This window comes from Cibotium barometz, chromosome 14 (genome assembly GCF_041138505.1).
Source record: "Cibotium barometz isolate CiBa-2024 chromosome 14, ASM4113850v1, whole genome shotgun sequence".
Classification (NCBI taxonomy): Eukaryota; Viridiplantae; Streptophyta; class Polypodiopsida; order Cyatheales; family Cibotiaceae; genus Cibotium; species Cibotium barometz.
Window position 1 is genome coordinate 39,397,819 of NC_141059.1, and position 25,624 is coordinate 39,423,442.

General features: G+C 47.4%; 1 protein-coding gene across 2 annotated transcripts in view; it reads left to right on the forward strand.

The window, feature by feature from the left end:
• LOC147632007 (AT-rich interactive domain-containing protein 2-like) overlaps positions 1–25,148 on the forward strand; it is a 103,065-nt gene extending 77,917 nt beyond the window's left edge. Inside the window, exons 2-4 of one of the 2 annotated variants that reach the window (XM_086808585.1) lie at positions 22,138–22,276; positions 22,358–23,213; positions 23,310–25,148. In XM_086808585.1, coding sequence (XP_086664711.1) covers positions 22,191–22,276; positions 22,358–23,213; positions 23,310–24,389 — 2,022 coding nt within the window. In that variant the 5' untranslated portion in view covers positions 22,138–22,190 and the 3' untranslated portion in view covers positions 24,390–25,148. Of the gene's footprint in view, positions 1–22,137; positions 22,277–22,352; positions 23,214–23,309 lie in introns of both variants that reach the window. The other variant, XM_086808586.1, reaches the window with a different exon arrangement.
• The last annotated feature ends 476 nt before the right edge of the window (positions 25,149–25,624 follow it).

Consider the following 25,624-nt stretch of genomic DNA (forward strand, 5'->3'; position numbering starts at 1 on the left):
TCTTTGGGATTGGCTTGTTACACTAGCCAATGCCACCCCTCCCACCCTTGCTTCCGGTGGTGTGACTCAGGCACAGATTGATACTTGGTAGGCGAATGATCGTCGAGTTTTCTCCTTTCTAATGTTGAACTGTCAGGATTCTGTTCTCTCTCATGTGCGTACAGCAGATGTTGCACATGAAGTTTGGAAGGCTTTTGCAGATCTCTACGAGATTAAGTCTCCGGGTCGGATTTTGGCATTGGAAAAGCAACTTATGAACTTATCAGTTTCTGCCTTTCCATCTTTATCTGCTTTCATCTCAAAGATGAAAGATCTCTGTGACGAGCTTGTTGTTTGTGGCAAGGACATCTCTACAGAGGACATGGCTATTCGGCTTCTCTCCAAACTTCCAGAGAGGTTTGATGTATATTTTCAGTCTCAGTCTCTTGTTTCTTCTCCTCGTCGTGTTCCAGTTACTTGGGAGGAAGTTCTCCCTCCGTTATGCAGATTGAGTCTCGCTTTGAGGAGCGGACTGCACCTCTGGTGGCCCTGATGGAGCTTTGGCATTTCCGGATATTTGGGTGTTCGGCGTATGTTCATGTGCCTAAGGAGCATTGCTCCAAGTTGGACTCGAAGTCTCAACGCACATGACTTTTCTCGGATACGGCACTGTGTCCAAGGCATATCGTCTTTATGATCCTCAGGCCGGCAAAGTTGTTGTGAGCCGTGATATGGTGTTCGACGAGACTCCTACATCTTCAGAGGGGAGTGGTGAGCTTCTTCTTCCCCCACCTCTGTCTCCGCCTTCTCCTCCTCCTCCTCTCGCTGCTTCTGTTACGCCTCCAATTGTGGATTCTCAATCAGATGATGATGACTCTGCTCCTCCTCCAGCTACTTCGAGCAGATCTGTGCCTGGATGGTATTATCAGACAGTTCGTGATTCTGGGTTATGTGAGCTTCCTATTGCTCCTTCGCTTGGTTCTCTCCGGCGTTCTTCCAGAGTTACAGGGAAACAAATTCATGAGGGCAACATGTTTGTTAATTATGCTCTTATGTCCTCTATCATTAATGGTCCTTCTGATACCACTTCTGTGGACGAGGCTCTTTTACATGAGCCTTGGCATCGTGCTATGCAGGCAGAGCTGGATGCTATTGAACGGAATGACACTTGGATTTTGGTGCCTAGGCCACTGCAGCGTAAGGTGATTGGTGTGCGCTGGATCTTCAAATTGAAGTTCCGAGCTGATGGCAGCTTGGACAAGCACAAGGCGAGGGTGGTTGCCAAGGGTTATGCTCAGCACCCTCGAGTTGACTTCGTCGATGAGACCTTCGCTCTGACGACTCGGATGACTACTTTCGCACCGTTCTTGCTCTTGCAGGTCATCATAGATGGCCCGTTTTCTAGATGGACGTCAAGTTGACTTTCGTGAATGGAGAGCTTACATAGGAGGTTTATGTTGATCAGCCATCGGGATTTGTTGTTCCAGGCAAACAGGATCAGGTGTACCAGCTGAAGAAGGCTTTATATGGTTTGAAGCAGGCTCCGCGGGCTTGGTACCAGTGGATTGATGAGTTCTTTCAGAAGCTCGGCCTACGTCGTTCTCATGCAGATTCGAACCTCTATGTCCTCCTTGAGAGGGGGTTGGTTGTTATCATTGTGGTCTATGTTGATGACCTCATCTTTACAGGTTCTTATTCTGTGAGAATCGGTTGTGTCATGGATGCTTTGGAGACAGAGTTTGAGATGACGGATCTTGGCCTTCTACATTATTTTCTCGGCCTTGAGATTTGGCAGACCTCGAAGGGCATTTTCTTCTCTCAGCAGAAGTACACATGGGAGGTTCTCGACAGATTTCAGATGACTGGATTCAGACCAGTATCTTCTCCTATGGATATTAGTGAGAAGCTTTCTCTACTTGATGCTTCTCCAGGGATTGATCAGGGACAGTATCGGGTTCTCGTCGGTTGTTTGGTTTAGTTGACCTACTCCCGATTGGACATGTTTTGCAGTCAGTTTATTGAGTTCTTTCTCATCCAAACCCTGTCAGCAGCATTGGTGGTGTACTCTTAGAGTTCTTTGGTACTTGCGTGGCACTTTGGACTTTGGCATCTTCTATGGTTAAGGATGCACTCTTTTTTTTTTTTTTTTTTTTTCCGAAAAAAAGATCCTTCTTTTAGTTAATGAGAAGACGCCATAAGGCTACAAAGCTCACCTCGCAAGGAGGGATAAAAACACAGTGAACTCCTGAGCTCCACCCCCGTGGCTGGCCGCTCTCTGGGGGGGGCTACCTAGTAGTACATGTGGGAGGTGAGAAAAGCCAAACTGGAGGCCTTTAGTGCCAAGTGACATCCTCACCCCTCGCGGTGAGGAAAGGGCCAGGCTGCCAAGTGCGGAGGAAAGCCTTGCGGCGCCCTCTCATGCGATCCGAGTCGCCCTGGAGTTTCCCCCAGTGTCCTCTCAAGGTGTGAATGATGTCCACCCAGAGGGCCTGTATGACCTTCGCCGGTGGAGTCGCCTGGCGGTCAATGGCCTCCCTGCATCGGGCTCTCCAAATGTGCCAAGCCGTCATGCTGCTGATCAACTCCCATCTGTGCCCGACCCCCTCCTGAGGGGCTGCCGAAGAGAAGTCTGGCGTCGGAACCACCGCCATCACCCTGTCAGAGACCTGGATGGTCGCACTGCCAGGGACGTCCTCATATCCAAGGGCCGGGCCGCTGTCCGTGGCCCAAGCCACCGCACCCCACCTCACCAGCATCTCACTTGGTGAGCCTGCAAAAACCATCCTGAGAGCGCGCTGCCAGACCTGCTGTGCCTGTGGGCAATCCCATAAGCAGTGCCGCTGCGACTCCTGTGCATGGCCGCACCGAGGGCAGGACGCTGGGTGACTGCCGAAAGCTAGCCAAGCCCCCACAGCCAGTCCTCTATGCGCTGTGAGCCAGAGAAACAGCGTCACCTTCCGGGGCCGGAAACCGGCCCAAAGGCGCTGCCAGAAGTCCCTAAGAAAGGCAAGGGAGAGCCCCTGTCGCCGCCAATGCTCGGCCGCCGCCGGGGTGCTCGCTATCCTGTGTCTCTGAATCCGCCGCCCCAGCCTCGCTGTGTACTGAAAAAAGGGGATGCCTGGGTTGGTAGGGGCCAAGTAGGGATCTCGCCAAAACCACTCACGTGGATCCCACTGAAGGCGAATAAGAGGCCTGCAGTCCCAAGCCCATAATCTCCAAGAATAGTCCTCCCCTATCGAGGCCGGTGAGGGGTCTACATGCCACTGTCTCTGATGAAAGCCGACCACCCGCACCCTCTGAAGAATACATCCCTAGAGCCCATCCAAATCTAGTCGTGTCCTCTGAAGCTGGCCACCCTCTCCCACCTCGAAAGTGAGTGGGGCGACTCTCTCCGCTGTGCCGCAGACCGCTAGAAGGATCTCATGCCGAGTAAAGACACCCATCCACTGTGGAGGTGGAGGGTCCTGTACTGGGGTCCGCCACTCCCGGGGGATGGCCGCCTCAATGTCCTGTCTCATCAACTCTCTGCCCCTCATCCCACTGAGTCTCCTCTCTTGAGCCTCTAGAGGCAGCTGCTGAAAACCTATCCAGTCGTCTAGGGACTGGGCTGGGCCAGAGCTCAGTAGGCCGCACGACACGTGAGACCGCGATCCAACCATATGGCCACTGGGGAGACGAATCAAGGGGTTCCAGATCAAAGGCTGCCTCAGGCGCTCCTCATCGGTGCCCGGGGGAGTCTGGAAGAGTGACGGCCTCAGATGCGACCAGGCCCTCAGAAGGCTAGCTGCAAAACGCTCCTCGAAGCCAAGGCCCACTCCTCTGGATCGCTGCTCTGTAAAGATCCACCTGATGCTGGGGGTCCAGGGGCCGCTAAGAGAAGGGGTGCGGCTGAGCATCCTGGAAACAAGAAACTCCTTCCACGGCTCAGCGCCTGGGAGGAGGCCACGAACTACCAACTTGCCAAGCAATGCTCGGCTTTGGCAAATAGGATCAACAATGCCCAGGCCGCCTCTCTCCCTCGGCTGAGTGATCACCGCCCATGCCACCTTGGCCCTGGCGGGCCGCCCGTCGCCACCGGACCAAAGAAAGTTCCTGATGAGCCTCTGCACCTGGCCAATGCACGCCCGAGAGAAGGCCCAGCAAGAAGTGATGTACCACATAGTAGCAAGCAGAACCTGGTTGGCCACAACCACTCGGCCAGCCAGAGATAAACGAGCGGTACTCCAATACAGAAGCTTCTTCCGAATGCTCAGAAGAAGGGGGGCTATCTGCTGCTCCGGAGATATGTCAATGCCCACATAGCATCCCAAATAACGCACTGTAGTGCCGGGGGGCAGCCACTGAAAACCGTCAACTGGCCTCCAAGTCGGGGGGGGCATAGAGCTAACCCACAACCCACACGACTTGTGCCAGTTGATCAAAGCGCCCGAAGCTCTGCAAAACCTGTCCATGGCTAAGGCGAAGCGGCGGAGGTTCTCCTCACCTCCCTGAAGATAGACAGCAGTGTCATCCGCAAACTCCGAGTCTAGGAGCTCCTCCGAGGTGCGGATGGGAAGCTGGAGGCCCCGCAAACCTGTATCCTGTGCCGTCAAAAAAGTGCTCATGGCCTCCGCCACAAAAAGAAAAAGAAAGGGCGCCAAGGGGCACCCCTGCCGCACCGAGCGCGAGAGCTGGAACCTCTCTCCGCGCACGCCCTGTATCAGCACCTGGCTATGAGCCGATGTGTAGAGTGCAGAGACCCCACGGATCCACTGAGGGGGGAAGCCCATCCTCTCCATAGTGCCTTCCAAGAAGGCCCAGTCCACCCGATCATATGCCTTCTCGAAGTCGAGAAGGAGCACTGCCAGATCCTCCTGTCGAAATCTAGCCAGAGCCGTAGCCTCCCAGAAAGAGAAAATGTTATCCAGAATGCTCCTATCCTGGATGAAGCCTGTCTGCGTGAAGTGGATGATGTCCGGAAGGTGAGGCTGAAGCCGCCTGCTGATCGCCTTAGCTAGGACCTTGTAGGCCGTGCCTAGCAAGGTGATCGGTCTCAACTGTCTAATCTCCAGTCTGTCTCCTCCCTCTTTGGGGATCAAGTGGATCAACCCCTCTGCCATGCTGTCCGGCATGACTCCTGACTCCATAATCTCCTGGAATGCCAATCTGAAGCCCCTATGTAAGAGGCCCCAGTACCTCTGGAAGAAAGCCACCGAAAGACCGTCCTCTCCTGGGCATTTGCCCCGAGGTAATGCCTGAAGAGCCTCCTCCAGTTCCGTATCCGAGAAGGGGGAGAGAAGGGAGTGCTGCAAATGGGCCGGCACTACCGGTCTCGTGAAGCTCCAGACTGCCTCCCGAGCCTCTCTCACCCTGTCATCTACTGGCTCAGCAGAGAGAAGATCCCTGTAAAAATCTGTGGCTATAGCCCGAACCCTGGGGGGATCCACCACAACCTGGCCATTCAGCCTGCCGAAGACGCCTGAGACCCTCTCGTCTGAAGCGAGGCCCAGTCGCCTCAGAGGAATCTCGAGTCACTCTGTCTCCAGCCTGTGTCCAAAAAGAAGCCCGAGCATGGAATCGGAACTCCACCCTCCTCTCCTCGATGGATCTGATCTCAGTGCGAGCTGACTCCATCTGCTCTGAGATCCAAGGGCTCGTAGGATCCCTCTCCTGGAGTCTCTGGAGGGACGCTAGACTCCTCCGTAGGCTCCTCTCCTGCTCTCTGAAGGCCTCCAGCCGGTCCAAGGCAGCCTGTCTGAGCATCTGGCTGATCTCCTGCAAGCCACTGGCAAGATCGCTGGCTGCCGATCCTCTCCTGAACTGCAGCTCCTGCCAGACCTGCTCAACTCTGATCGCAATCTCGGGCTCCTCTATGAGACAATCTGGAATCCGGACGCTCTGGCCCTGCTCTCCTCTCGTGGGGTCCTCGATCTGGAGAAGCACTGGAAAGTGGTTTGAAAACGAGGAGCCTGCAAGTATGCCCACTGTGCCACCTCTATCACAGGCCCACTCATCAATGTAAAACCTGTCTTAAGGATGCACTCTTGTTGGATGGTTTGATTGAGATTGGGCTGGAGATCCAGTTACTAGGCGTTCGACCATTGGTTCTGTTTTTACACTCGGGTCTGGAGCCATTTCATGGTTTGATTCAGATTGGGCTGGAGATCCAGTTACTAGGCGTTCGACCATTGGTTCTGTTTTTACACTCGGGTCTGGAGCCATTTCATGGAGCAGTAAAAAGCAGCCTACTGTGGCGCTTTCGCGGAGTACCGTGTGGTTTGTTATGCTGCATGTGAGGCGATTTGGTTGCGGAGATTATTGGAGGAGCTTGGCTGTCCTCCTGCCGAATCTACTCTTCTTGGTGTGACAATCAGAGTTGCATCGCCATCGCCAAGAACCTTGTGTTTCATGCTCGTACGAAACACATTGAGATACAGTATCACTATGTTCGTGAACGGGTTCTTGTTGGAGATTTGCGTTTGGAGTATTGTCCTTCCACGGAGAATGCTGCAGATTTGTTCACCAAGCCGGTTTCTCAAGCTTCATTGGCTCCTCATCTTCGGCTTCTCGGAGTTTGTTCAGCATCTAGTGCTGAGAGGGGGTGTTAGCACATTCATCCCCAGTTTCTGCCCATTTCTGGTGTCCTTTTGGTCCCTTTTGCATGGCCCTTGATTGTGGGCTGGCCACTCTTATTTTCCATATTTTTCTAGGATTTTTCCCAGCCCGTTTGGTATTTTACCAGTCGGCTAGCTACTGTGCTCCAGTTGGCCAGCTTATTCAGCTCCAATAGGCCAGCAGTCGCCACCTATTTATAGGTGGGGCTGGCCTCTCACTTTTCATTCAGTCTTGTACATATTTTACTCCCTCACTTATGAGACTATTTGTGTCTCTTGCTTGGGACTGTATTACTTCAATATATTCAGCATAGTTGCTCTATATCTCTCTCTCTCTTGCACTCTCTATTCAGCACACTCTAGTGCTCCTTTGCTTCCGCTCTGTGCACTCTTTCAACCAACACTCTTCATTCTTTACCACCTTCCTACTTGGGCTTTCACACCTTTCTCAACCTCTCTACGAGAGGAGGTGGTGATCCCGTCACTTTTGAAGAGCTGGTGGGTTTACTCTTGCAGGAAGAGCAAACAAGAGCAAACCTATCTAGCAACCGTGGTGGAGACAAGGCATTTACAGTCAAGGATAAGGGAAAAGCAAAGAGCTTTAAGCATTGGGGACAACAATCTAGTAAGGCTGGTCATGGACAGCCCTCTTTTGGTGGTGAAAAGTCAGGCAAAGGGGATGCAAACAAGCCTAAAAAGAAGGGCAAATGTCATTACTGCCATAAGCCTGGCCACTACATCAATGAATGTAGAAAGCGGATTGCAAAAGAGAAAAAGAAAGATGCAGGCAATGCAGTAGCAGACTCTTCTGATGACAAAGCACAGCAATCGGCTAATGTAATTCAAGAAGAGTACACTTTTTTGGTCACATGCACTAGTGACACACCAAGTGCTTCAGATAATGATGTCTTGCATTGTATCTGACAGACAGGATGTATCATGGTATTTTGATAGTGGTGCTTTGAGCCACATCACTTCATGCAAAGATGTATTTCAGCGCTTGGTTTATGCTTCAAATGGCCGCACTGTATCATGTGTAGATCATACCACATATCCAGTAAAGGAAATTGGCAATGACATACTTGTTGCAGCCAATGGTGCCAATATATGTATGAAAAATGTGTTGTATGTTCCACGGATAAAGAAAAATCTGCTCTCCGTCTCAGCCATAAACGACCAAGGTTTAAAGGTTGAATTTGAAGATGGGAAGTGTTTGGTAAAAGACCCATCAAAGGGTTATGAAATAGTCACTTCTGGAACACAATACAAAGGCTTGTATAAGCTGGACTGCTATGACAAGTGTACTTATGATGCAAATACAGTGGCTGCCCACACTTCTGCTAGGCATGATGCAGAGCTATGGCATGCTCGTTTTGGGCATGTAAATTTTTGGAGTTTGATGCTTTTGCAGAATCATCATATGGTTGATAATATGCCGCCTCTTGAGTCTCCAACAAGACATGTATGTGAGGGGTGTATTTTGGGAAAGATGCATCGAAAACCATTTCCCAAGGATGGAGCTGTTAGAGCTGAAAGTAAATTACAGCTCATACACAGTGATGTATGTGGTCCAATGCGGACACCATCCATAGGGGGAGCATCTTTATTTCGTCACATTCATTGATGACTACTCCAGGTTTGCTTGGGTTTACCCCTTGAAAGCGAAAGTAGAGGTGTTTACATGCTTTCGACACTTTGTAGCAATGGCTGAAAATATGTATGGATGTGAAGTCCAAACACTCCGCTTAGATAGAGGTGGAGAATACACGTCAAATGCAATCAAGGATTATATGCTTCAAAAGGGCATTAAACACCAATGTACTGCCTTATACACCGCAGCAGAATGGTGTAGCTGAGAGAACAAATCTCTCATGGAGATGGCAAGATGCATGGTGAAAGCACAAAAGTTGCCTCACAATTTTTGGATGGAAGCTATAATGTGTGCAACTCACGTGTTGAACAGGTGTCCAACAAAAGCTTTGAAAACCATAACACCATTTGAGGCTTGGTATAGTCGAAAGCCAAAAGTGGATTATATGCGTACATTTGGGTGTTTGGCATATGCACATGTGCCAGAACAACTCCGAACAAAGCTAGATGATAAAGCAATGAAATGCATTTTTGTGGGCTACAGCAATGAGAGCAAAGGATACTGTCTTCATAATCCAACAACATGCAGGATTTTTGTCAGTAGAGATGTGGTATTTGCTGAAAATTCAGTACAGCCCATGTACAACTTGTATAAAAGTCATGATACAGGCATACATGACATGTTTGATGGGCTATTACCCATTGCAATTAGGGGGGATTCAGATCCTCCAACCCCTAAACAAGAAAATCCTCATGTAGAACATGTGGAACAGCCAGCAATTCAGCCCCCTTCTATGGAAGAAGTAGAAGATCTTGTTAGGGAAGAACAAACAACCATAGACATAGCCAAGTCGGTGCCAAGATGGTTGCTGAAAACTTTGCAAGAAAGCAAACTTGTAGCTCCACTCCCAGGTAGAACAAGGGCTAGTTCCAGCCATGCATTGAATATGCATCATGGGGAGTCTGCATTAGCCATGGGTGGTCTCTTTGATTCAGAAGAGCCTTCTTCTTATGAAGAAGCACATGAGAATGAGCACTGGGTGCAAGCCATGCAAGATGAAATCTCTTCTATCATGAAGAACAATACTTGGGATATTGTGGACTTGCCGAAAGGCAAGCATGTCATTGGAACAAAGTGGGTGTACAAAGTCGAAAGGAAGTTTGATGGTACTATTGACAGGTACAAAGCAAGACTTGTGGCTAAAGGCTACTCTCAAAAAAAGGGAATAGATTATGAGGAGACTTTTGCTCCTACTTCGAGAATGACTACAATAAGATGAGTGATTGCATTGGCTGCACATTAAGGATGGAAAGTGCATCAATTGGAATTTGGACATCAAAACTGCATTCTTAAATGGGGATTTACAGGATGAAGTATATGTAAATCAGCCAATTGGTTTTGTAGTTCTTGGTGAGGAACATAAAGTATGCAAGTTACACAAAGCATTGTATGGGTTAAAACAAGCTCCAAGAGCTTGGTATGATAAAATACATGCTCATCTAACCAGCCAAGGTTATGTGAATAGTCCGGCTGAAAGCACATTGTATGTGAAGAAAACCGGTGCCGATATTCTCATAGTCATCTTGTATGTAGATGATATGCTCATAACAGGGACTAGCAAAGCACAAATTTCAGATTTCAAAGCTGATTTGAAAGCTGAATTTGATATGTCAGATTTGGGGCCTTTACACTACTATCTCGGCGCCCATTTCTACTGGAGTAGAACCAAGTGTACGGCTTACTATGCATGATATTGGAGAGCCTTTTGAGGACGGCATTTACAACCAGGCAGTGGGATGCCTCATTTACTTGTGTAACACGAGGCCTGACATATCTTTTGGGGTGTCTTTGTTGAGCAAATTGCCCAGGCACAAAGCATTGGCAAGCAATCAAACACATTTTTCGTTATGTTCAGGGTACCTGGATCTTGGTTTGTTCTATCCCCAGGGGGGTTAGCTTGCAGCTTTATGCATACAGTGATTCAGATTGGGCTGGTGATTATGATACCGGGAAATCCACCAGTGGGAATTGTTTTTTTCTTGGCAGTTCATGCATATCTTGGTTGAGCAAAAAGCAACCCATTGTTGCCACATCTACTTGCGAGGCTCAGTACAGGGCAGCCTTCACAGCTACAATAGATTGTGTATGGTTGAGGAGATTATTGGCTGATCTTCGTGAGTGTCAACAGACACACACCACCATTCTCACTGATAGCCAGAGCGCTATGGCCGTGGCAGGAAATCCCGTATTTCATGCACGTACCAAGCACATTGAGATTCATTATCACTATGTCAGAGAGAGATTACATGCAGGGGAGATCAGTTTATCTTACTACCCTACATAGGATAATGTTGCAGATCTATTCACAAAAGGCTTTACGTCGAGAGAAGTTTGAAGCTTTCCGCAAAGCTATGGGCTTACTCTTATACAGAGAGTGATCTGCTACCTTGTACAGGCTCACACTCTCACTACAGGGGGGATTTGTAGGCATAATGCTCACTTATGGTAGTGCTGTGTGTGAACAGGGTTTAACCAAGGACACTTTTTCCCATGTGGTTTTTTTCCTTGGATATCAAGTGTGAAAAGACAATCTATCCATATAACTTTTGTACTCCTATATTATATGGATGTGACACACATGCAAGGGTTGACTTGCATGGTATTTTGGCTCTCTCTCTCTCTCTCTCTCTCTCTCTCTCTGAGCTTCTTCTTCCTGCACCTAACCCTAATCTTTCTCTGTGTGTGAGTGTGTGAGTCCACCAACAGCCAAGTGCACAGTGGAGTGACCGATAGCACCGTTGGAGCTAGATATTCCAGCAATTTGGTGGTATGATTGAGTACCTTCCAGGAAAGGTCAATCCAGTGGTCGATGCTTTGAGCCGGAAGGGACGTGTGACTTTGATTCAGACCACTAGACTCGACCTTGTTGGTACGGGACTAGATGACATAAAGCACGCGTACGTGGATTCCAAGGAATTCAGTACACAGTGAGAACAGGCATTGGATGCCACAGGACCATGCCACTTTTTGATACGCGAAGGTTGGCTTTTTTACAAAGGTTGACTATGTGTCGTGAAGTCGTTTAGGGCAGCTCTTCTCCATGACACCATGATGCCATTACTGGTGGTCATAGGGGCATGAATTCGACTTTGGAGAAATTGGAACGGCAATATTATTGGCCAATGATGAGGCGAGATGTGTTTTTATATGTACTAACCCTGTGATATTTGTCAAATGGTGAAAGCTCCTCGTGGGAAGCAGATAGGGTTGTTACAGCCCTTGCCAATTCCTAAGGGACCTTTTCAAGATATTTTGATAGATTTTGCCACGAATTTGCCTCCCAATCTGGGTAAGCGTAATACTCAGTGCTTGACTATAGTTGATAGATTTAGCAAATTTGTTGTGCTTATTCCATGCAGGGTCAATGTGACCGCTGTAGATGTTGCCCATTTGTTCATTCGGCATTGGTACCCGATTTGCGGGATCCCTAAGACCATAGTGTCAGATCGAGATCCCAAGTTTACCAGTCATTTTTGGAGGGCATTGTTTGATAACTTTGGTACTAAATTGAATTTTTCCAGTGCATTTCACCCACAGACGGATGGCCAGACAGAAATCTATAACCAGTTGGCCTTTGATGTGTTGAAGTGTTATGTCCGCGATCAGCAAGGTAAGTGGGAATCATATTTGCCTTTAGTTCAAGCTGTTTTGAATGATTTTTCTTCAGCTATTGGTAGGACTCTATATGAGGCAGGGTTTGGAAGACCATTCCAGTCGCTAAGAAGTCTCTCGTGACTCTATTGCCAGCGTGGGTCCAAAAAGAATCTTTGGCATGGTATGTGTACTCCACCCTCCTCTCCTCAATGGATCTGAAATCCGTACGGGCGGCAGCAAGTTGACTCTCAATCCAAGGGCTATTGGGGGAACTCTCCTGAAGCCGTTGAGGAGAAGCAAGACCCCTCCTCAGATTCATCTCCTGCTCACGAAATCCCTCCAATCTGCTCTGAGCTGCCTTCTGTAAAAAGTTGCTTATCTCACCAAGGTCCGCATCCAAGGTGCACGCAACAGAGCCTGAAATAAAATCCAGTCCTGCCTAAATCTGCTCTGTCCTACTGCAGATCTCGAGGTCTTGAATAAGGCTATCAAGAATCCTAGAGCTCGTGTGCCTGGCTTGCCTCCAAGGGTCCTCTAAGGTTAGAATAACTGGAGCTTGATCCAAGAAAATAGTGCTCGCCAAGATGCTGATCATGTCCCACAGCCGCAAGCCCACTCATCCACATAAAACCTCTCAAGTCGAGAGAGGTTGGGGACGGTGCTCCTCCTATCAGACCGTGAGAAGCATAGGCTCCCAGGGCTACGCCCAAACTCTGGAAGATGCCAAGGATCCTGTCCCGTGAGTGTCAGGAGCAGATCCTCCCATGCAGAGTACTCTGTGCCTGAGATTGTGTCCAAGCCTCCTCCGAGTCTGTCCTCTACTGCCTCAATCATGTTAAAGTCACCACCCATGCACCAAAAGTCAGCCTGAGGAAGAGCCTGACGAACTGTGCTCCATAATATGGCTCTACCTGCTACGGTGTTCGGAAGCCCACACAATCCTCTCCAATCATAATGGTAACCCACTGTACTTGCCCAGAGACTATGACACCTGAACTTGTCACTGCTGGCAAGAGCTCCTCATTGACAGGAATACAAACTACTCCCTGCGTCCTTGAGGGGCCGAAAGAGGGCGACCAAAAAGTGTGGCTCCTGTTTGGTAAAATCTACCTGCAACGGCGGGTACGCCCCTCGGAAAGGTGATGCTCCTAGAGGAAAAGAATGTCGATGGGTCCCCCAACTGGAGCTCTATGAAGCTCGCCTCTGAAAGCAGTGAGGCCCCCTAAAACCTTGAATGTTCTATGAGGCTATCCCCACATCTATCTCTGTGGGAAGTGGAACTATCGGAACTGCCCTCCACTCCAAGAATCTTGGGTGTGGGTTTAGAAGGGTAATTTTCACAATTAGTCCTGGAGCGAAGGCGTGCCAAGTGGGCGCAGATCTTGTCCTCCATGTGTCGCCACTCTGTCTGAGCGCGAGAGTAGGCATACTTTGAACTCCATTGATCACAATGGAGGTATCTGTAAGAGGGGGGGGGGGAGTGCTACTGTGACTGAGATATGTAGGAACACGAAGAGGTGCACCTCCAGGCTGGAGGCCACCACCTCCCCGTCTTGGTCCCTGTGGCCTGAACCTCCAATCTCCATCCTAGCCAAGGGCCAAAGGTGGGTGAGCACGTCGGTGATGTGAAGATCGTGAAGATGGTGTGAAAGCTCGACACGCAAGGCCGACTTCACCTTTACCTTCCATAGGGTATAGTTGGAACCATCCAACTTGGCAGACTCAGAAAACACATGAAGCACAGTCCAAGCAGCCATCGCTCTACTCGGGCTCAATCAGAAAAAACGCACGACTCAGAAGAAAAGCAAGTGTCCATGGACCACAGCTACCAAGATGCCTCAAACAACCAGCCACACCGGACCCCCTTTGCAAGTGATATGTGTCCACTGGAGAAGAAAACACAGCCAAGAAGGGGCTGCTGTCCTGAAAAAAACAGGCCAACCAGCAGCAGTGAATCTGAGAAAAATGCAGCAAGGAGAGGCTGAAAACAGGGCTGTAGATGAGGCAGAAAAAAAGCAAAAGCCTAGAGGTTAGAGCGATGATACCATGATAGAGTGTGCACAGAGCGGAAGCAAAGGGAGCATTTGAATGTGCTGAATTGAGAGTGTCACATGTATACATCAAGATTGCTGGCCCTCAGTATGAAACCATCCTCTGTAAGCCTCATGAAAGTATCCATGTAGTCCTGCCTTTGTGTGTGAGTGGCTCATGTGTTGTGATCCAAGTATCTTGTATGTATAGTCCCAATAAATCATATCTGATCACCCGGTTCCTGTCATCCTGAGAGAGCCTGATGAATGGAGAGTCATCCTGAGTCCCTCTCTCATGAATCAGGTGCATACTCGGCTATACCATGACTCGTGCCTATCTGCCGCTAGTTGCTGGGAGGACTGTAGGGCGAGTCACTGATCCTGTGGATGTATGTGACTGTCCCAAAGAGTGCCTCTACTACCATGGGTGCTATAGCAAACTCTGCTACGTATCATAAGGGAGAGCATCATGATCTGAGGCCTCTATTGTTGGCCATTTGGCCGCTGTAAGATCAGGTGCCCAAAAGGGTGCTCCATTCATCAATGCTGGAGTGACCAAGGTGTCAAACAGCCACATCTTGGTCCTTGGCTCCTGGAAGTGGGCGTGGAAGCACTGTCTCTCCATGAGAGTAAGAGAAGCATACCCTCGCATCAATCTAGCCTTTGCAGCATGGCTCATCGAGAAGACGGGTCTTGTAAAAGTGACTCTGAAGTACACATATGAGTGTGCAATCTCTATTGGGCTCATGTAGGTGAAACTCAGCCGAGATGTGAAAAGAGGGGATGTGTGAAGACCATAACCTTGGTTTTCCCAAGGTTTACTATGAGATCTTGGTGTGCACAAAAGTCCTGTAATGTGTGAAGATGCCGCTAGAGAGCCTTTGGAGAATCTGCAGTAAGCACAATGTCATCAGCATAAAGTAGTATGAAAACAAGGATGCCTGCTAGTGATATGCCTCCTCCCCCTCCTCTATCAATGAAGGCGTTGATGTAGAGGTAAAAGAGAGTGGGAGACAGTGGGCATCCTTGCTTCACTCCAATGGTATTTGAGATCTCCTATGATAATCCTCCTGGGCATCTCACCCGCCCTATGACCGACTCATATAACTCCATGATCCCCCAAATCATGTCTGATGGTATCCCCAAATCTTGGAGTCTCTATTGTCACCAGCTTGGACATTTCCCAGTATGAAAGGGGTTTGGGGGACTCCAAGATGTCTAAATATTTGGAAAGTACAAGCTTTGGGAATGGGGGATTATCCTAGAATACAAAGGACCACACTCCTAAAATTTAGGAGAGTTGCTATTTTTGGCCCGACTCCGCCGATGGAAATTCTGTTCGTGTCATTACATCTGGAATTGAGCAGATACCAAGAGTTGGCAAAGTGCCTATGACAGAATGTCTACCAGTTGGGATATTTTTAGAGATAAAGTTTATGGAAGGACCCATCTCTTAGATTGGGACATGTGGCAAGAAAGTGGACCAAAGTGAGACAAGTGGCTTGACACTTGTTAGAAAGTGGATCAAAGTGAGACAAGTGGCCTCACACTTGTCACTTCAGCTATTGTGTGGCTCTCCACTTGTCATTGTAGCCTTCTCTTGCCATTTTAGCTCATGGGAGGCCCAAATCTATAAATTGGAGTCCTCTCTCTTTATTAATAGAGGCTCTCTTGCTGCACACTAGCCTCTACCACCGTTGAAGACTTCCCTAATGATGGCTACTCTCTTTCTCTCTCTCTCTCTCTTGAAGGCTGCCCATGAAGAATACCGGCTGTTGGGGACTGTTTTGGAGGCTTCCATCGCGAAGAAATACTGAAGGCAAGGGTATTTAATCATTTATTATGATTTCTAGCCATTGTAGTTGTACCAGCATTTGTACTTGCTGTACCAGCCATCGTACCGGTTGTACCAGCCACTGTATTTGCTGTACCAGCCACTGTACCGGTTGTACTAGCTTTTGTACTTGTTGTACCAGCCACTGTACTTGCTGTACTAGTCACTGTACATGCTGTACCAAGATTTATACTTGCTGTACCAACATCTGTACTTGCTGTACCTACTATACTAGCCATCGTACTGGCTGTACCAGCCACTGTACTTGCTGCACCAGCCATTGTACCGGTTGTACCAACCATTGTACCTGTTGTACCAGCTGAATGGAGAGTTGTACTTGCTGTACCAGCTCTATTGCATGAAGACCCGTGGTTTTTGGGGAAGAATCAGTACCCACACGGAGGTATATGGATTATATTGTTGGCTCAGCATTTCTACAGCCTATGTTCCGGCTTGGTAGCCTCGTGTTGGGCTGTGTTATGGCATTTGTATATGGATAATCCGGCATCTCCCGTGGGGAGAGTAAGGCCCTCAAAGCTTGTACATGATATTATTCTCCTTGGGTAATAAAATACTCCAAGGGGGGGGTCGGCCCTTCCGGTCTCTATGTGGTGTCACACGTGCAAGCTCCATTTTCAGCATTTGTGGATGTTTTGTCCATCTTTATGTTTTATGCAAAGTGATGATGGATATGTGTTAAGGTTGTGGCCATGTTTAAATGTTTTAATATGCATTGATGGTATCAACAAGTGTGTCAAAGGCCCTAGTCTCCTGGGCACCCGCCGCGAGTTTCTTTGGTATCAGAGCATAGGCTTTCTTGGAAGCGGAGGCTTCCTTCTATCAATAAGGAAGAGAAAAGATCTCAAGTGGGAACCACACTTACCATCATTGCTATTAAGCATGGCCAGCCACTTCATAGCCTATGAAGCAAGAGCATGAGCAATAGTTAGCTTGGTCTAACGATTTATGAATTCACAAAATTTATCTTGGAAGTATGGAGTTGGCTTTATGTGCATACGTTTAGCACTCTTTCCATATGGATATTGTGGATTATATTATCAAGCTTACAGGCAAGCTATATGGAGATATATCTCAGGATATCTTAAGGATATGGTGAGGAGATATTTCTTTTGGCTTCATGACCAACCTGGCAAAGAAAAGCTAAGTATACTTTGAGTTTGCAAAGTTGGTGCTTTGGCTATTTACTATGAAGTATTTTTTGTTCACTAACCCTTGTATAGCCATGCAAGGAGAAAGGTGGTGTTGTTTGCCTTGAGATGGTTTCAGGGAAACATTGTTTATGGCTCCCTTTATTGGGATGGATTATATCTATGGAGATTTCTTTCTTGGACGAGATTTATATAGATATTGGGCTTCACAAGTAATTTCTATGGACGAATCTGTCCGGGTTTATAGAGAAGAAATCTTTGGATATCTCATGGATATGATGCTTTTATGGATAAAGTCCACCTCTACTCCAAGGTGTGTGGTTAGCACGGAGTATGTGGTAAGAGTTATGGTATACAAGGATTATGGTATACAGGTCTATGGATTCTAAGGACTTCTTTGGATCTATCCTCAGGTTTATGGATTATTCTTTTTGGCATCCCTTTATTTGGGATGCATTGGACTTATGGAACTCATGGTTCACATACCTTGTGTAGGTGTTCTCTTGTCCTACGTGCTCTCTTGAAGATTGTTTCTACCATGTGTGGGTGGAACAATAGAGAGCAGATGGAAGGGAACATGGGTACTTCAGAGGGTAGTGTGGAGCCCAACATACCGTGTGTAGTGTTCTCGTCTTACGTGCTCTCTTGAAGATTGTTTCTACCATATCTGGGTGGAACAATAGAGAGCAGATGGAAGGGAACATGGGCACTTAAGAGGGTAGTGTGAGTTGGTGGCCGAAATGCCTATAAACTATGTGCAGCAGAAATGCTTATGGAACACTAGGCTATTTATGCCTGCGAGTGATTGATTTATCTTGTTACTCGAGACCACCTCTCATCCAAGGTGTGTGGTCAGAGTACCAATACGGAGTGCAAGTGGTAAAGTGGACATGATACCTGGTTGGCAAGGGACTTATGTGTACGCCAAGGGTCATGTGGATTGGCACATGTTTGTGTGCTTTGAGCTTGGATCATGATATCTCGACTTATGGGATTGTTTTGTCTCGCCCATTTATTTGGGACATAGATTTATTTATTTTTTAAAGCCATATTAGAATCACTATCTCCCCATACAGAGGCCAAGAGGTTCATTGTTCATCTCACCATGCATGTGGATTCATGTTGGGATTGTGAGAGGGCAATTCAATGAACACTCCACCATACACGTGGATTCGTGTTGCGATTGTGGAGTGAGTGTTTCATTGTTTCCACACCATGCTTGTTGATCAGAGTTGGGATTGTATGGGAGAACATGGGAACTGTTGCGGATTGGGAGAAAGGATTGCCAGAACTATGGAGAACCAGCTTTTCTGTCACCATGGTTTGTGCTCTTGAATGGCACCAGTTTGTGTGCATAGCACATGTTTCTGTGTGAGGCACTAGTTTCTTGTGCATGGCACTTATTTAAGTGTCTTAGCACTTGGTTGGTGATTTTCATTGGCATATGATTATCTCATTGATATTGGTGATTGAGACACAATTGGCTCTTGTGCCTGTGTCTAGCATATCTTCCATGGAATTCTCGCCCCAGTATTTTGGGACTTGATTTTGATATTGGTATTATGGAGACTTATTTAGTCTCACCCATTTCTTTGGGACATGGATTCTTCAGTTATATTGGATTTTTGAGACTGTCTCATCTCACCCACTTGATGGGACATGATTATATCTTGGATATATGGCTTCAAGCTTAAAGTTGCGGACAACTTTTAAGAAGCTGGGGAGGATGTCACCAGCCTAGACATTTCCGAGTATGAAAGGGGTCTTGCGGACAACTTTTAAGAAGCTGGGGAGGATGTCACCAGCCTGGACATTTCCGAGTATGAAAGGGGTCTGGTGGACTCCAAGATGTCTAAATATTTGGAAAGTACAAGCTTTGGGAATGGGGGATTATACTAGAATACAAAGGACCACACTCCTAAAATTTAGGAGAGTTGCTATTTTTGGCCCGACTCCGATGGAAATTCTGTTCGCGTCATTACATCTCGAATTGAGCAGATACCAAGAGTTGGCAAAGTGCCTATGACAGAATGTCTACCAGTTGGGATATTTTTAGAGATAAAGTTTATGGAAGGACCCATCTCTTAGATTGGGACGTGGCAAGAAAGTGGACCAAAGTGAGACAAGTGGCCTGACACTTGTTAGAAAGTGGATCAAAGTGGTCTCACACTTGTCACTTCAGCTATTGTGTGGCTCTCCACTTGTCATTGTAGCCTTCTCTTGCCATTTTAGCTCATGGGAGGCCCAAATCTATAAATTGGAGTCCTCTCTCTTCATTAATAGAGGCTCTCTTGCTGCACACTAGCCTCTACCACCGTTGAAGGCTTCCCTAATTATGGCTAATCTCTTTCTCTCTCTCTTGAAGGCTGCCCATGAAGAATACGGGCTGTTGGGGACTGATTTGGAGGCTTCCATCGCGAAGAAATACTGAAGGCAAGGGTATTTAATCATTTATTATGATTTCTAGCCATTGTACTTGTTGTATTTGTACTTGCTGTACCTGTTGTACCAGCCGTTGTATTGGTTGTACCAGTCGTTGTACCGACTATACTAGCTTTTGTACTTGTTGTACCAGCCACTCTACCTGTTGTACTAGTCACTGTACATGCTGTACCAGCATTTGTACTTGCTGAACTTGCTGTACCAACCATCGTACCGACTGTACTAGCCATTGTACTGACTGTACCAACCATTGTACCTGCTGTACCGGCTGAATGGAGAGTTGTACTTGCTGTACCAGCTCTATTGCTTGAAGACCCGTGATTTTTGGGGAAGAATCAGTACCCACACAGAGGTATATGGATTATATTGTTGGCTCGGCATTTCTACAGCCTATGTTCCGGCTTGGTAGCCTCGTGTTGGGCTGTGTTATGGCATTTGTATATGGATAATCCGGCATCTCCCGTGGGGAGAGTAAGGCCCTCAAAGCTTGTACATGATATTATTCTCCTTGGGTAATAAAATACTCCAAGGGGGGGGTCGGCCCATTCCGGCCTCTATGCGGTGTCACACGTGCAAGCTCCATTTTCAGCATTTGTGGATGTTTTGTCCAGCTTTATGTTTTATGCAAAGTGATGATGGATATGTGTTAAGGTTGTGGCCATGTTTAAATCTGGCATCTCCCGTGGGGAGAGTAAGGCCCTCAAAGCTTGTACTTGATATTATTCTCCTTGGGTAATAAAATACTCCAAGGGGGGGGGTCGGCCCATTCCGGCCTCTATGCGGTGTCACACGTGCAAGCTCCATTTTCAGCATTTGTGGATGTTTTGTCCAGCTTTATGTTTTATGCAAAGTGATGATGGATATGTGTCAAGGTTGTGGCCATGTTTAAATGTTTTAATATGCATTGATGGTATCAATAAGTGTGTCAAAGGCCCTAGTCCCCCGGGCACCCGCCGCGAGTTTCACTATAGTAGTCTGGCTCGAGGCACTCTATCAAATGCTTTGCGGAAACCCACAAAGCAACAGTAAACTGTTCGGTGTCATGCTCTGGCCTCTGCAATGATGGCTCGGAGGGTGAAGATGTGATCCAAAGTTGAGAATGACCTGTGGAAGCGTGCCTGCCCTGTTGCTTTTTGCCCATGTCTCTCTGCTAGTGTGTGAGCTTAATCTCGAGTACTGACCCATAAAGTTTGGCCAATGTGTGGCTGATCATAATAGTCCTGTACTGACCCATAAAGTTTGGCCAATGTGTGGCTGATCATAATAGTCCTGTACTGACCCATAAAGTTTGGCCAATGTGTGGCCAATCATAATAGTCCTGTAATTGTTGGGTCCATGGGATCTCCAGTGTATGGTTCCACAGACCCCGTGTCCCTATTTGGGATGCCGCTCTGTGATGATGACTTGCCCGACCCTGTATACTACCCACTTCCTTGCCTTGCGGGCCTTGTGCAGCTTGGGCTTGTTTGCCCGCCTGTGCTCTAGCCTCTACTTGGGTATGGGTAAGATCATCCCCTAGGTATATCTTCTCCCCTCAAAGAGTTGTCGGTGTATTCATGAAGGCCTCTTGGCTAGCAAGGTCCGAGAATTATGAGGGGGCAATACCGTGAGGTGGAGAGAGAGAGAGAGAGAGAGAGAGAGAGAGAGAGAGAACAAAGACAAGTACACCCTGTTGGGTTCCAAATACCCTTTGAAGGGCCCCCACCAAGGACTGGTGTATTTGTTTTTTTGAATGATGAAAAAGATTGACTTCTTGGAGATCTTGCTTGGCTGTAAATCTGCAGCCTTAAGATGACCTTCAAGTTCACCTTGCTTTGGTTCTCCCCTTGGCTGTCCAGGTCCTTGGAGTTCTTCAGCACTTGTGAATAATGTGATGATTAGACCATTTGCTAACCTATGTTATATAGGGCAAAAAGGTGCTGGTGGGTGGGCTACAAGAGCTGTTGGCAAGTTCAGATAATCTCCACGACCTGATTTTCCTCATAAAGGCTGGCGCCTTTCACATGTGGGCTGCTGGCCGGTGTCTGGGTGCCCACAATCTGGATGCCTTGTGTCTCTGCCCATAAGGCCTGGCCACCTTGCTGCTGAAAGCCCCCAGGCCTCGCTGACTGTGGCCCTGGCTGACAGTGGCCCATGCCTCCTAGAGGCAGGTCAACTGGGCATATGCCCTATAAGGGTTGGCCGACAATGCTGTGGGACTTGTGTCGGCCAATGCCACGGCCCATGGGCTGCCCCAACTGTGGTCCAAGAGTAGGGCAGCATGGGTAGCCCCATGCCCCTGCTCTACATGCTTTTCTACATGCATCTATTTATATCCTAGGTGCCCTTGCATCTGGCCGCAAGCCTATCAATGCCCGGAACACCTGTCATCATTCCAAAGGTTGACTCACAGTACGGACTGGCACTGCTCCATGTGCGGTACATGCACACCTAACCAAGACCATGTACGGGACTTGTATACTTGACTTTGGAGGCTTAGAGTGGAACCTAGCTGACTCCTCCTAGACTAGGGCTCACGAGGGGCTAGTTACCACTGTAGGTCCTGCACCTGCTGTACAGATATGTCCACTTGGCATCCAAGTGCGGAATGCATGCGACATCATTCTCCTTATTTAGGCCGAAGAGAGCTGAAGGGTGGGATGATGGCTGAGTGTGGAGATGGCTGTATATGTTTGTTGCCGACGTATAGTGCTCCGGTTTGCATTGCCACTTCTAACATGGGCCAAATGAATGAAAGCAGATTAGACTATGATATCTTTTCTGTTCAGTTCCATCAAAAATTTTTAATAGCTTTTGTATCAATAATCAATGGTGTGTGCCGGAAATGTTGGTTTATGTGAAGCAGATGCAACCATTGACTGGAACACGGGCCTATCAAGTGCTCTGAAAAGTCTCACAATGCAAAGAGGCATGGGAATGGCTGAAAGGAGTAACGGAGCCAAACGGAAGGAGAATAATCACATGGCTCAGACAGATGATATCAGGTAAGGCATTGAAGGTTATTCTGACGTTGAGGCTTTTCAATTGAGCTGCTTAGGAACAACCTGTTGTCTGTGATAGTGCAGTTTATGTGAAGCAGATGCCTCAAACCAGCATGATGGGAATGGCTTCCCGATAATTGTGGCACTCGGACAAGACATGCAGCTGGCTACCACGACAGTCAACAATAACTATGAAGCTCAGAGAATGCAGCTGGACCCCCATCAGCTTCTGGGAGATAGTACCCCAAAGGAAGATCTTATGGTGGCTGTCCATAGGCTTCTTGAAGCTCGCGATGAGAATGAAACAATGCCTTTACCTGTTCTTCTAGGAGGAAAAGAAGTTGACATGGCACGACTGTGCTCAGAAGTAATGGCTTATGGGGGCTATGAGAAAGCCACGGATACCTTAATGTGGTCAGGCATTTCTGAAAATCTTGGCTTTGGGCAAGACTCCGGATCTGCCCTGAGAGTGGTGTATGCAAAGTACGTGAAGGTGTTAGAGAGCGGCCAGGCAGCGCTGAAAAATGGGCTGCATCCATCCGGGACAAGTGTAGAAGAGTCTTGTACTGAAATTTTAGAATGTGATATTGCTGAAAGCGGTAGTCTTTCTCCTGATTCAAGTGACAGTCATCAGGAAAGTAACGGTGAGACTCCTAAACGGCGAAGGTTATCTTACTTACAGGAAGGGCATGCCATGGGCTGCTCTACATCAGAACAAAGGGTGCCCGTATCCAAGGGGACTGACACACTTGCAGATGTGATTGAATGGGTAAGACGGCTAGCTTTGAATCCAGGAGATCCAAAGAAGGGTCAAGGTCCTCCAGGGTCCAAACAGAATGAAGCTTGGGTGGAGAATTGCTTGACAATGGTTATCCAGGTGAGAGCTGTTCTGTGGGGCAGAAAGGAGCTGATTTATTATGGGAGCTCATCAGGAAACATGGTAAGACTTCTGCAAAACGAACTCTCAAGCTCTGTGTGCATGGTTTTAAGCTGTATTTTTGAGGGTAGGTCTCATCATGACTTGGCTGGTCTGCAGAGTAAACAAAGGATCCCACCTGCCTTATATTATAAGGAGCTTCCTAAGCCTAACAAGAGAACACTTGAAAAGTTAAGGGTCAATCAGACACGGGCGATCAAATGTGGATTGCATCTTTCCGGGAATGCCTTTGATGTACATGCATTTGGATCAGCGTGGTTGTACCAGTCCCCCAATCAGATGTTTGCAGTTGGTGGTGGTCAGTGTAGTGAACAGGGATCAGACCACTCGAGTGCCTACATGAAGTACATGAACGAAGCCCTGAGTATTGGATACCTTTTGAACAACAAAGCTTCTCGGAAACGGATACCTATTGGCGTGCACTTCCAGTCCCAAATCCCTCCGTGGACAGGTAAGGCTGAGCTGACTATGAAGGAAAATGATGGGCGGCTCAGTGGTGTCAGGCAGTCCTGTGACTCAGCAATTACGGGGCTTGGTGGAAGCCTAGTGTGGCCTCTTCCGAGCTCTGAGAATATGGCCACTGACAATGGAAGAGTAGGTAGAGGCCGGCCTCTCACTTGTGTGTGTGCAAACCCCATGTCGCTAGAATGTGTGAGATTTCATGTGTTGGAAAAGCGAGAGAAGATAAAGGGAGAACTAGGTGAAGCTTTCAACAGTTGGGGCTTCAATAACATGGGTGAGATGGTGTCGGGGGGTTGGACAAAGGATGAAGAACTGGCTTTTGATCTAACAGTCAAGATGAACCCGTCATCGTTGGGGAAGAATTTTTGGGATGAGCTGCCCATTGCTTTGCCTTCCAAAACCGTTAAGGAGCTGGTGAGCTATTATTTCAACGTTTTTGTTGTCCGGCGCAGGGCAATTGAGAATCGCATGGCGCCTGAATCAATCGACAGCGATGATGATGAAAGGGAGCTTCTAACCACTGATTGTGACAGTGCTTGTGGAGACAGTGCCAGGATAGAAAATGGAAAATCAGTTGAGAAGGATGGGGCGGTGCTCAAATGTTTCCCTTTCACACTATGTCGGGAAGCTACCCTATCAATGTCAGCTACCAGCCACCCACCATATCCATTGGCGAAAGCTGATGAAGGTTTTACATGGATTGAGAGAAAGCTATAGTCAGAAAGGAGGGGCTTTCTGCTGCAACGTGACGCTAATTGTAGAGCTTTGTGCATGGTCAGCAAAACCAAAGCTTGGAATGTTCGTGCTTATTAAGCAGATTTGGTGGGCAGCAGTCAAAGTTCAAAATGAGTTCTTGAGATGTACTCGGTGACATGGAAAGCTCCATGAGGACAGTTTTGTGGTAGTTTGCGGGCAATATTGCATGCTGTGTTGATGCCGCCTGATGGAATGGCAGGTGGAGCTGCCAAACCCCAATTGCCTGTGGGAAAGCAGAAATAGGAAAGAATATCCAGAAAATTGGAGGAGCTTGGTCCCTTCAAAAATTGGTAAGAATAGAGGCTGTATTTCCAATATGTAAAACCCACATGATACCGTTTGGAATGGGCATCATCACACGTTGTGAAGTGATGCAATAAGTATAATGTGATGGCTTGGTGATGCCTTGGGTTCTAAAATGGAGGTGGGCTCTTGTAATTGCTCTGGCTGTTTTTCAAGTCCTAGGTATTATGCTAGGACCCGAGTTTTTATTTCTTAAATTCCTTGGCATGTGCTTTGTGGGATATTGAAATTTGTTAAACATGACATATCTTCAAATGAATAGTTGTTTTGTTGTGGGATGACTCCAGCACATGGCTTGGGGTATAATTTTTCCTTTGGACAAGAAAATTCATCCAAATTTTCATGCCCAAAACATGATGTGAATCTTTCTTTTCAAAATTCTTTGAATGAGAATTTTTTCTTTTCTTTTTTTGGTTTCACGTGGGCATCAAATGAACTTACAATATGACCATGTTTCTTCTTAGAGAGTAAAAAATAAATCCAAAATTGTATGCTAAGGATAGTCTGTCATTCCCCATTTTAAATAATGTAAGCTTGTATTCTTTGCCTTGTGTGTACAAGTGGTTGTTCCATGTAGATTCTTTACCTAAGTGTCCATACGACAGAAGCATTTTCAACACCTTTGGTTGAGGATTCTAATGATAGGCGTTTGCGATAGATAAAATTTGTTGTAAGGATGCAATTTGTTTTGTGTTTTTAATCAAGCCTTTCTTTTCCTTAGGTCTTGGCCATGATCATAGGTCTATATCTACTAATGGATTCCTCTTGTGCCTTCTTTAGCTGCCAATCTGTTGCCCTCTTATTTGGAGGGAGTGGAAGCAAACCACATGTTGTGACGCAAGGCTTTCATCCCTTCATTCATTAATATGACACATAAGATGCATACTTGGTTC